General features: G+C 53.0%; 5 protein-coding genes across 5 annotated transcripts; 2 read left to right on the forward strand and 3 right to left on the reverse strand.

The window, feature by feature from the left end:
- Positions 1-521: 521 nt before the first annotated feature.
- Positions 522-3,705, forward strand: lreA (GATA transcription factor LreA; the record flags this gene model as incomplete). Its single annotated transcript, XM_025721863.1, has 5 exons — positions 522-528; positions 892-1,623; positions 1,664-1,785; positions 1,866-2,304; positions 2,366-3,705. 5 exons carry the CDS (start codon positions 522-524, stop codon positions 3,703-3,705), a joined length of 2,640 nt encoding a protein of 879 aa, XP_025580668.1.
- A 92-nt stretch (positions 3,706-3,797) lies between these two features.
- Positions 3,798-5,347, reverse strand: BO80DRAFT_420639 (uncharacterized protein). The gene has a single exon (XM_025718410.1). It carries the CDS (start codon positions 5,242-5,244, stop codon positions 4,132-4,134), a length of 1,113 nt encoding a protein of 370 aa, XP_025580669.1. The 5' UTR covers positions 5,245-5,347; the 3' UTR covers positions 3,798-4,131.
- A 121-nt stretch (positions 5,348-5,468) lies between these two features.
- BO80DRAFT_470445 (uncharacterized protein) lies at positions 5,469-6,335 on the forward strand. Its single transcript, XM_025723069.1, has one exon. It carries the CDS (start codon positions 5,516-5,518, stop codon positions 5,921-5,923), a length of 408 nt encoding a protein of 135 aa, XP_025580670.1. The 5' UTR covers positions 5,469-5,515; the 3' UTR covers positions 5,924-6,335.
- Positions 6,336-6,574: 239 nt separating this feature from the next.
- BO80DRAFT_420641 (uncharacterized protein) lies at positions 6,575-7,304 on the reverse strand. The gene has a single exon (XM_025718411.1). The coding sequence runs from the start codon at positions 7,217-7,219 to the stop codon at positions 6,806-6,808; it is 414 nt and encodes a 137-aa protein (XP_025580671.1). The 5' UTR covers positions 7,220-7,304; the 3' UTR covers positions 6,575-6,805.
- Positions 7,305-11,046: 3,742 nt separating this feature from the next.
- BO80DRAFT_340091 (uncharacterized protein) lies at positions 11,047-11,532 on the reverse strand (the record flags this gene model as incomplete). Its single annotated transcript, XM_025715200.1, has 1 exon — positions 11,047-11,532. A coding segment is annotated over one exon (486 nt), but the record flags the coding sequence as incomplete, so codon positions are not given.
- Positions 11,533-12,152: the final 620 nt, after the last annotated feature.

Raw genomic sequence — 12,152 nt, forward strand, 5'->3', positions numbered from 1 at the left:
GTCCATCTGATGCATCTTCTTCCCCGTCATTCTTTCGTCTCTTCCGCCCGTCTCTCTCTCTCTCTCGCTCGCTCTCTGTCTCTCCTCTTCTCTCTTCCTTCTCCGCCCCCCCACTCTTTTCTCTACGGTTTCTCGATCGATCACACCGGCCAGATTGACACATCATCCGGAATCCTCTGGCGACGCGACCATGATTGGCCCGCCCCGCCACCGGACGAGCCCATTGCTCTGCTCTAGTTGACTGCGATCCAATCATGCCCCCCGGATGCCCGTCGAACTGCCTCTTCTTCGCCGCTTCGATCCTTTTCTCTTGCCGCGGCCATGGTGGCAGTCGCGCGAGATGTCGATTCCTCGCGTCTGGCCTCGATCATTTCTTTTTTTTTTTTTTTTTCCTCTGTCGCCCGTCGGTTGCCCCTGGAGCTAGTTGTTGTGCGTCAGTCTGATTCTTCCTGCCGAGTCCTGAGGGACTATCGGATTCTGGATTGGGGCGTGGTCTTATTATTTCATATATTAAGCCCGGCATGGGGGGTGGTGGGAAGTTGATTTAACGACCGCCTAGTCGTTCCACCGTCTGTCTCCGTTTCTCTCCAGCTCTCGCTTCCCCTCTTTTTTTTACCCATCGCAGCTCGGGCCCAGCAGCACGACCGAACGGCCCGTTTCCCCAGTCTTTCATCAATCGGTTTGTTCCTTGATCCCTTTGTTGGGTCCTCGCAGGGTCAAGAGTGACTCTTAGGCCGTGGTTGTGGGCAGGATTGCCAGCCGGGATCGGTGGCCTTGCTTTGTTCGCCGTTGCAGCGCATCGCTCCCCGCGCGCCCTCGATGCGTCTTTCTCATTGGTCTGCCGCCTCATCTCCAATCGATCGGACGTGAAAGTGCACCACGCGATGGAAGGCTTCGACGATGCCTTCTATCAGGCACACTATTCCGTGCCGGATCACCAACTGGGCCCCCCCGCATACTCCAATACCCATCATCCCCCTCCGTTGATGTCTTATCCCAGTTCCGACCACATTCCGCCCGGTTCCTTTGCCTACCCGCCGTCTCATGCCTCCTCCGATCTGCTCGCTGCCGGTATCCCAGCAACCTTTCCCGCCCATCCTGATGACTTCTCCTTCCAGCCGCCGGCCCATCACGGCCTCCATGCTTCGTCGCATGCTGCTACCCTCGCTGGTCACCTGTCCCATCCCATGCACGCCTACGATCCGTTATCTGCGCCTGCACACTCGATGCCGATGGGTCCCTTTTCATACGATGCGACCGCGTTTGGGACGTCCATTGGACCGCTGGACCCCAGTCTCGAGCAGCATTCGGTGCCGGCGCATGCTCACTTATCCTCCCAGACCATCCACCTGGATCCAGGCGCAGCGTATGCGGTCGCACAAGCCCCGGGATCCATCACCAACGCCTACTGGAATCAGCAGACCGCCCATGAGATGACTGCCCAGGCACAGACCACAGGTCCGGTTCCAGGGCCACCCGGGGACTTCGCCCGCGCGAGCGGTCCATCGGAGGAGCAGTCACTGCCGCAGAGCCAACCTCCGGAGTTTCAGCCCTATACCCAACCGACCAACCCGGCCGTCCCTCATCGATTCATCCAGCCGAAGAGGTCGTCGCCAGTGAAGGGTGGGTCCTCCTCCAATCCCTATCCAACCTGACCCGAAAGCTGATGCGGGTTCTCTACGGCCAAAAGGCGCTTTTCCACCCCAGGCCAAGGTGGAAGCTGGAAATGACTCTCCGTATGCTAGTATCTATTCGAATAGTGGATTCGATATCATGGGGGTCCTGGTAGGTGGATAGCGGATCGGGTTCGATCCGGGAAGAGGTGCTGTGTGCTGCGCATGGACGTTGCTGACCTCTCGATCTAGGCCCAGGTGGTGTCGCGGCCAGACCCGAAAATCAACATCGGTGCGGTCGACTTGTCGTGCGCATTTGTCCTCTGTGACATCACACTGGAGGACCACCCAATCGTCTATGTCTCCGAGGCGTTCGAACGGCTCACGGGCTACACCAACCGGGAGATCGTCGGGCAAAACTGTCGGTTCCTTCAAGGCCCGGATGGCATTGTCCAGCGGGGCATGCAGCGGAAGTTTGTCGATGAGAACACGGCCTATCGCCTACGATCGACGATAGAGGAGCGGACGGAGATCCAGGCGAGCATCCTCAATTACCGCAAAGGCGGACAGCCCTTTGTGAATCTGATCACGATGATCCCGATCCGCTGGGGCGGCAGTGATTATCGGTTCTACGTGGGGTTCCAGGTCGATCTGGTGGAGACGCCCGATGCCGTGACCAGACGGAATCCGAGTATGGCCCCCATCTTGCGAGTGATGGTCTGTTTCTGCCAATCTAACGATTCCTGATGCAGATGGAACATACATGATCAACTATCAACGCAATCAATTGCCGAATTATGTGGTCCCGCCGGACGTCTATCGCTCCAACCCGGATTTAGCCACCTTGTTTGACCCCAACCAAGTGTCGGCGGTGTTGGAGAGCCTGGAAGGCCCTGGGCCATCGTACCGGCATTATTTGGACCGGGTCCTGGTGGAAAACATGGACGATATCATCCACGTCTTGTCCTTCGAAGGCGAATTCCTATACCTGTCGCCGTCCTGCCTGAAAATATTGGAGTATGAACCGGCGGAATTGGTCGGAAAAGGATTGTCGACCGTGTGCCATCCCAGCGATATCGGTTCTGTCATTCGGGAGCTACGCGCGCGGATCACCACCGAACCCGTTAGTGTGGTCTATCGCATCCGGAAGAAGTACAGTGGATATATTTGGTTCGAGAGCCATGGGTCCTGGCACATCACCGACCGCGGCCGGCAATTTATGGTCTTGGGAGGGAGAGCGCGTGCCGTGTACAACTTTGATGAGATTGCCACGGTGGGTCGCGGGGGATTGGCCGAAAATGATATTTGGGCCAAGCTGTCGATGTCCGGGATCGTCTTGTTTATCTCGTCGAAAGCCCGGCCGGTGCTGGGCCGGGTGTCGGACGATCTGATCGGCAAGAGCATCCAAGATCTGACGGGAGCGGATACACGGGCCCAGGTCATGGAGGCCCTCGCAGCGGCCCGTTCCGGTCAACAGGTGTCGTTTACCCACAAAATCCGGCACAAGAAGGGACACATGCTGCCGGTGCAGACGACTCTCATTCCGGGAGATAGTAAAGAAGGCGAGCGGCCTTCGTTCCTGGTCGCACAGTTGCGCTTCCACCGGCCGCTCCCGAACAACGGGGCCGACGAGTCGAGCTCCAGCTCGACGGAGACCGGACTGGTGATTCACGGCAGCCGAGATGCTGCCGGCCCTAGTCCGGCGGCCTCTGGCCTGTCCGGGATAACCGGGACCAGCCGGCTGCCAGCCGGCAATCAAGAGGTGGCCTCGCTGCGCGACCGCAGCCTGTTCACGGAACTGGCGCCGACGCGCGGATCCAGCTGGCAGTTCGAGTTGCGGGAGCTGGAAAAGCAGAACCACAGCCTATCGGAAGAGGTGCAACGCCTGCTGACGCGCCGGAAGAAGCGCAAGCGCAAGCAAAGCACGATCATGGTAGAAAAGAGCTGCGCGATGTGTCGGACGAAGAGCACGCCAGAGTGGCGGCGCGGGCCCAGCGGCAATCGGGACCTCTGCAACAGTTGCGGGTTACGATGGGCAAAGCAGGTCCGGAATGCAACCCAACCGACGACGGCGCGCGGGCGACGGGCGTGAGTGGTGTTGATTTGATCTTGGTTTCCTTTTCTCATTGGTGGTGGTGGTGGTCCCTTGGGGGTTTCCTGGTGGTTCTCTAGTTGCGGCTGCGTGTCAATTTGATCGAGTATTCTGAGCACTCATATGATACCTTTCGGGGGGATTGCTGGTTTGGGACAGCAACAGGCAGGGATGGGGAGGTGAGGATGACGAGTCTCACCAGAGAACGGACGGACGGACCGGGGGAGCATTCCTGCAGGCGCTGGGAGAGTGATACGGATTTGCGATGACCTGTACAGTGTATACTAGCCAACCATGACGGCCGGGGGCCCGGATGGGTGAGATGCAGCAGCCCTGCCCCGGGCAAAGTGACGAGTCGAAATGATCCATACTGCCCTTGACTAATGTACATATGCATGCGCAGTGTGCTATACATCCTCTATCTACCTACTCCTTGCCGGCCAGCCATTTCTCCAACCAGCGTCTCTCCTCGCGTTCAGCCTCCCAGCTTTCTTTGCCCCCGACCCCGACGCCGCCGCGCTCCTCCACCGCGAGGCGCACCTCGGCGGCCTCCATCCCTGACACGCCCCCGCCGGAGCGAATCAACGCATCATCCACCTCCAGATACTCCGCATACCGGCGCAACCGCGGCCGATAGACCACCTCGACCAACGACTCCGGCCGTGTATGCGTCTTCGTCAGCCCCAACGCCGCACACGCACGCAGGACATCCCTGGCCCCGGCCGTCCGAACCCACTCGCCATCCACCATGCTCTTCAACACGCGCATCTCGGCCTCGGACCCCACCGTCGGAGCCGTGACCGATCCCACCGGCACCAGGGCATTTCTCTTCCAAACGGCCCGCTTCACGCGCTCCTTCTCCAATTGCCGCGGAATCCGACACGTCAATGGCGTGATCACATTCCCCAACGCCAGGACCGCCAACGGGGTCATCTCGCCACAGATGACCAGCACCAAGCTGAAGGGGATGATACGACGGATATCATAGGCGGAGCGACGGAGGAGTTGGAAATGGGCGCGGCTGAGATTGTGCGAGTGGAGAGTTTTGAGAAAGGATGAGGCGCTGGTGGTGGTGGCGGGGGGGGAGACGAAGAGGGAGAGGTTGAGGGTGCGGTGGAGGGGCTGGGCGGCGCGGTAGTTATGGTAGACGTTCTTGAGGCCTGTTTTGTAGAAGGTGAGATAGGCGCGGCCGATGGAGATGTAGTGTTTGAGTTTGTCGGCGGGGGAGGCAGACGGGGGGAGCGAGGGGGGGAGGGAGAGGTCGGCGGGTCGGGTGCTGGCGGGTGGGTTGATGTCGTTGGTGAGGGTGGTGGTGGAGGTGGTGGAGGTGGATGTGGAGGATGGGTGGGCTGGTTGGGCGGAGGAGGAGGGACGGGAGTGCGATTTGGATTTAGATTGGGATTTGGGGGAGTGGGAGGCGTAGGTGCGCGATTGGATGTTGTAATGGTGGTGAGATTGGAGGAGAGACGCGACGATGGTCAGGGTGGACGATGGGGGCGGACGAAGAAGGGCCCGCTGGGGCAGGAGAGCGGACGGCATTGCGCCGGTTGAGAGAGTGTGTGTGGTCCTGAAAAGAGGGCAATTGATGCGAGGATGAAGAGAGATTGACAGCGACGGGGATGGCGAAGAAGATGAAGCTGGCCGAGGATCATCTCCCCGATCGGGTATTTTTGTGCCTCAGGCAGTGAGGTACCAAGGCATTTGATCTCCGCGGAGCCCGAGGCTGCCAGAATTGCTCACATGACCCCGTGGTTCTTCGATAGGAAAACTTCCTTCTTCACTATTTACTCGTCATGCTACTTTATTCTATATGGCATTTTGTGTCGTACTTCTAATCTTTGTGACTATCCTCGACAGGTTTTCCGAATGGCCAATGCTTCTAGGGTCTCGGACATACCAAGTCGACGCGGACGTGAGAAGAGACAACAACCTTTTCGATCCCCTTGCCTGTCTCAAGCCACCGATGAGGCTCGATGACTTCAATCTCCATCAGCACAAAGGGTCGATCCTCCGGGATAAGCCCGTTAATCCGCGCGTAGCCCTTTCGCCCGGGGCCATACCAACCGGCGTTGCAGCGTCTCAAATCACGGCCCGCACCGCCTGGAGGGTCCGTAACCTTATTCCCCCAACATCCACCAGCCTGGCTGATCCGCCGTATTCATCCTGGACCCGGAATTCACCCGGCCCGGGGGATTTGCGCATTGCATGGGTTAAGTAGGGCCTCACGGAGATGAAGGAGTATTCGCTCGTCCGGATCTCGGGCTCAAACGGCTGGATGACCAAGGAGCCCTGTAGCCCACCCAGCGTGCAGAGCTCCCGAAAGGCCGCATCATCGGCATTCCGGGCGGCGGTAATGGCGATGCGTCGGGACAGGTGGACGAGCCAGATGTGGAAAAGTCCTGAATCTGGGCCTGTAACCCCGACACACTGTACTTCTGAGGGTTCACCAATTGGGTCCTGAACATTCGAACCCTTCTTTCCGTGTCTAGAAGCTAGCGCTTGTCGGCATTCCAGCGCACCAGCTCCATGGGGTTAACTGTCATAGGCGCGTGCGGTCCAGCCTTGATCGACTTGTCTACTTGGCCCAGAAAGGGGAAGAATCGACGCGGTTGCTTGTAGTACTTGTTGCATCAGAAGAAGGTCATCTGCATGCGAGAGAAGGCGAGAGAAATGTTGCGCAAGGTTACGTACGCTATCAGATGTCGGCCCAGCAAGAACAGTATCAAATACAACGCCAGAACATTGACACAGGCTTTCATTCAAGAGATAACCTACTCGTCACCACTATCAGATACTTTGAGATACACCAGGGCTACAATAGCAGCATCTATATCGCCCTTCCTGGCTCTCTCACCATAGGCACCAGTCCCGTGAGGTGGATCTGACTCTGGGCGTCAGTCCGATCCACAAACCCCAAACCCTCATATATTGGTTTGCCATCGTCCGTGGCATCCAGGTAGACCAGGGCCCTCTCCTGATCAGCCACCTGACAGCCCCATTCCAGGAGCATCCGAGCCGCCCCCATCCTACGATAGTCGGGATGTGTAGCAAGCATATCGAAAACTACCCAACGTCAGGACTGTTCGGACACAGCATAGGCTCACATACAGAAATTCTTTCTTCCATCACCAACAACTCTGGCACGATTATGCTCCAGGACCTGGAAGAATCGATCGTTGTGACGAGCGTCCATCTCGGGATGCCAGGGGGGAAACCGGGGCCCACGCTCTTGTGCCGTCTGGAGAGACCACTTGCCGTAGGCGATGATCCGACCCTGGGACGGGTCCACCACTTTCAGATACTTCTCGCGCGGTCGGTGAAGCATGTCCTGGCGAATGGCCGATTCCCACCACCATCGCACCCCGGGAGTGTCGGGCCAGAGCTCGAGCATGGCCGGGATGCTAAAGTCGCTGTACCACAGCTGGACGATCTCGGGCACGTCTTGGGGAGACGCCAGGTCGAGTTGAAAGGCGGGAGAAACCCGTGCCGGGGCCGTAGGTAGCGTCGTCGCCATGCTGTTGTTATATCGGAGGCAACCAGACGTGAATGCCTTGAGGGATGCGCCCGCAGAGTGTGAAATAGTATGGTAGGAAGTATGGGGGATCTCTGGCAGATACCCGGCATAGTGGATTTCCTCAAGGAGTATATCAACCTGCGTTGAGCGAGCGATGGCGACCAAATCAGGGCAGCCACGAAAGTCAAACTGCACCGGGAAAGTCCGCGTCTAAATTTGGCCTCACAGCCACGACGAGACATCGAAGAGAGGAGGGGCAGTGCAGAACTCGATGAGAAAGCCGGGTTGGTGTCTCAGGCGCCCAGTCTCCAGCATCGGATCAGTTTATCTCGGGCCTCGAACTTCACGCGGATATCCGAGAGCTTCATCCGGAAAGAGATGGGAAACAAGTCTCTTCAGGGGATGACGGAGCCGAGTGGACAATCGATGGATCGACGAATCATGGGTTTTCTGTACCATCCAAATCAAGCAGACCATAGATTCAAGTCCGCTTTCTCGAGTCGTGACATCTATCGTGACATGGATGATGATCATAGAGGATTGGAGGGAGATCGCTGGATAGGAGACAGGGGCATTTCAATCTCCAAGAAGCAGCTGATTTGCCGGAATGGATTAAGTCCTAAGTTCATTTGTACATGCCCGAGATGGATGGCAGAGGCTGCTAGAGAGGGTTCTAGTGGTGAAGTATACCACCGTGAAGAACCGGATAGAAGGCAAAGTTAATTTGCTCCAGCCTGCTGCATATATATAGTAGTAGACTTCCCTCCAGACCAGCCATCCTCTCCAGCGAATCCAGCTGCACATCTACTTCAGTTCCTGGACCTAGTGATGGACTAGTGTGGTTCAGTTTAGATATCTTTAACCCAATCCATTAGGGTGGTTCAAAACTGACCTATTTTCAAACTAACCTATTGTCACAGGCTAAGAAGCCTGATGACTATATCAGATATGATAATCTCAAATAGAATTAAATTCATTAAAAACACTATCTAATAAGAAGTAATTATAATTATTTTATAAGCTAGTCAACAACTCCCCACCCAAGAGTTCCAAAGCATACCACACCAGCAACCTGCGGGAGTTTATCCTCAGTACATGACAGAGCCTGTAAACTGGCAACAAAGCCTCCAATCATATAGCACCTGCATATCAGCAGCAGCCAGTCATGATGCCATACAATCCTTCGCTTATAATCCCCCAGTCACAGGCACCAAATCCTCAGCAGGCAATATCACAGAATTCCCCAAGCATAGGACAGCAAACTCAGCAGCCGCTGCAGGTATCCGTGGAGGGGGCAAGGCAACAACAACCAACAATAAGAACTATAAAACACGGCTGGAACAAGCGAACCTAAACTATGACATTTTTTATCTAAATTAACAGTAAAAAATTCACTCACAACTACAAGTTCCCGTCAGAGACAGTGCAATGTGGTTAAACTCGGATTCTCCTAGTTAGATAATAAATAACAATCATAGTATTGAGGATTTTGTACGTTCGTATTCAGGTGTAGTTGCCGGTACTCCAGCCACAGCACCTACCAGTCGCTTGAGGCAGTATGCACAACTTTCCAGGCATTTAAAATTCTCCAAAAAGGTGCGCAGTGAAGGTATGAGACCAATTGAATCCCTTGAGTCGGTCCCGTATTTCTGTCCTCCTGCCTTCGTCGAAATCGGGAAATACTTGACCAGTCAAAATCACTCATTGTGCTGACTTAGCATCATCGGGAGATGTGCCGGGCGCGAGTAATTCAAGCTTCTTGATTGTTTTCTGATCGATACATTTCTTTGCGTCTGTGTCATCATTAACCAGTGAAGACCAGAAGCGATGGACATGGTTCAAGTAAGCACAAATCTCCTGTAGTTAATTGATGTTAGATGGTATAGAGATCCGAGAACAAAATAAGCAGTTTTCAGGCAGAAAGGAGGAGATCTCAGGGAACAATGCAGACTTTGTGTTGGCGTACCTCCGGGCAACTGATTGCGACTAGTCTATGTACCATACTCAGCCTCATCCCGTCCATCCAGAGACCTGGGATATCCAGTAACTCGTCGAAGGCTTTTCGACGCCAGTTGTTATTGATAATTTGCTCCCAGCGTTGGCGATTAGATGATGATAAATGGGCCTTCCACCTTGTCCCAATAGAATGGTCATCGTCATATTGACGGATTTGGCGATAGACATACCCATCTGTATGTTCTCGGTTAAAATCGTACTCTTCAACTAGGTGATCCCTGAGAGCATCGTCAACATCTATTACCGAGCATTCATTAGTTTTCAATTTCTGCCTTTCTTACGATAGCAGTAACTTACCATCCAGATAGATATCCACGACCCACCACTTGTCGGCTGGAGCCAGAAAATCAATTTCCTCAAGTCTGACCCTGGCGGTACCTTGGTACTCCAGTCGACGCTCAGTGGCCACGTGTACTTCTCTGGTAGTGAGCTAATCTTGCTGCATGATGAAGGAGTCAAAATGAATGATGATGAGAGATTTAATGGCATTGGGGATGGATTGATGCTTGACTTATACCTTAACGTAACCGGAACAAATCAAGTTCCATCCTCACTTTTCGGGGGAGCATCATGAAATGTGGGCATACCATCACATTTAAAACGAAAACTGTATTCGCCCAATTCTGAATCTTTGAAGAGGGCATCAAATTTATGCGGAGTATAGGATATGCATGTTTGAGATAGAGTGGTGGCCATATCGATTGCAAATCGCTGATTCCATTCATTGCCAGCATCATCCAGTACACAGTATGGGTACGTACCTCAAGCTTACGAGGATTAGAAAATTGATTATGCTATTGTAACTAAGTATTTTTAGTCGGTAGCACTTGTAGAAGCTGAAAATTTTCTTGAGACTAAGTAGCTAGAGATATTGACCCATGTTTTTCGTATCGAGGTCTCCGAACGCCTACAACGGCGGTCCCTGGTTGAGACAGTGGCTAAAGTAGTGCAAAATACAGTGCAGGAAATATTTCAAAAGTACATGCAACTTAAAATCAAAATTTCTCCAGATTATACTCTGCGGTGGGCTTCAGTCTGCGCCTCGGTCTCAATGTTCTTCGCTTTGCACTTTTTTTTTTAGCTTCCTGCGCTTTGGCCCGGTTTTCTTCTTGGCATTGGGTTTCTTTTGACCTCTTTCCTGCGCCTTGGTCCGGATTTTCTTCTCCGCTTTGCGCTTCTTTAGAGCTTTCTTCTGTACTTTGGTCCTGCTTTTCCCCTTGGCATTGGGCTTCTCTTGAGCTCCTTCCTGCGCCTTGGCTTGGAGCTTCTTCGCTTTACGCTTCTTTTGAGCTCCTTCCTGAGCCCTGGGCTGGATTTCCTCTGCTGTGCGCTTTTTTTGAGCTTCCTTCTGCGTTGTATCCCAGGCGCTTTTATCGAAAGTCTAAAATGCTTCTTAGAAAAATTCCCAAGGAATTCTTCCTGCTTGACCTCATTGTCAGAACAGACCCACCTACATCATTTGAGTCGGGTCTCAATTGGCAACGCTTGCTAGCTTCGTTTTCTTGTCGCAAGGTTCTGATAATCACTGTAAAAAGAATACAGGCCGAACTCATGACTGCAAATCTGATTATTATGACGAGTAATAAAGACCACAGAATAGGTGAAGGAAGGCTGTCTGGGGGCATCTATATAGTTTGTGAGCATCAACGCGACCAAAAGATAATTTTTTGCCAAACCTTTGATCTCTCGCTCCGCTCAGTGGCCCTTTCACTAAGGATATGCTGTCCTGATTGAGTGATCAGATCTTTCAAAAGTAGCTTGTCTTTGGAACTCCCAACAGCCCTCCATCTTTTAGAGGTATAGTTCATTCCGAATTGCTTAATCCATCTGAAAGTTTCGTCATCAGGCCATATTTCGTATGGGCATTTTTCGCCGCCCGGAACAGTAGGATGAATATTGATGATCATTTGAACTGCGCAATGGCCAAGAAGTCCTTGAATGATTGGCTCTTCTATCGATTGGTAGTTTGAAAGACCAGTGGGATGTAATCGTTGAGGTGGTGGAGAGGAAAGTAGTATGACTTTTTCGAATCTGGCGATATGCCAAGCGAAAATTGCGGAAGCACCATGAATATACCGACTCCATTGATTCTTTGTTTTCCCTATCCTCGGACATTCTGGACTGTTTTTATCCATCAAAGGGCCCATGGCTGTAGTTAATGTTTGCAGGTTATTTTTCTCGGCCCATGCTTGGGCCTTGTCGAACGGTATGCCACTCCAAAGAACTTGACCATTGCGAATCCACTTTGAGTGGAATTGTTCAAATATTTGCAGTGCCTCTGTGACAGTCACATACTGGCTGAAGACTTAAGTAAGTGGGACACCAGGAGCTTGTTGGCCAGAAAGCCATTGAGAAATATCGTCAAAATCCATCGTTCTGCCCAGGTAGTTCAGTGGCTGACAGGTTTAGTATGGACATTATAAGAATTTCGAAACACCAAAAGAAACTGAATCAACCCTTCCTCTGCAAGGGATCGGGTGACAATAAATACAAGGCGTCATTGATGCGGGGTAATGTAGACGGACTGGATCTAGGCTCGTATCATTGTTGGATCCAGTAATTTCATACTACTATCTATTTTGATTAGATTGGAGAGACTGCATGATTCTTGGCGGGGACATAGGCACTCTATTCATGCCCAGTCAATGCCTAGTCAACATTCCAATTGAGAAGCAGTTTCAAAGAGGATCAGTTGGAAAGTACATGTAGCAATGCGGTTCAAAGCTCACGATAAATGGGCATCGGAAACCAGGTTGTACGGTAGATGAGCGAGAAGAGTGCCTCTTAGACGCAAGTCCCAGTACAGTGATCAGGAGCAGAAACTGTGTTACTTTTGGTAATCGGAGACGAGACTTGATTACTATGCCAGCCCGTGGAACCGAGCCCACATATGATCAACACTCGTGAAACAGCTAAA

Source organism: Aspergillus ibericus (genome assembly GCF_003184845.1).
Source record: "Aspergillus ibericus CBS 121593 unplaced genomic scaffold BO80scaffold_1, whole genome shotgun sequence".
In the NCBI taxonomy this organism is placed as follows: domain Eukaryota; kingdom Fungi; phylum Ascomycota; class Eurotiomycetes; order Eurotiales; family Aspergillaceae; genus Aspergillus; species Aspergillus ibericus.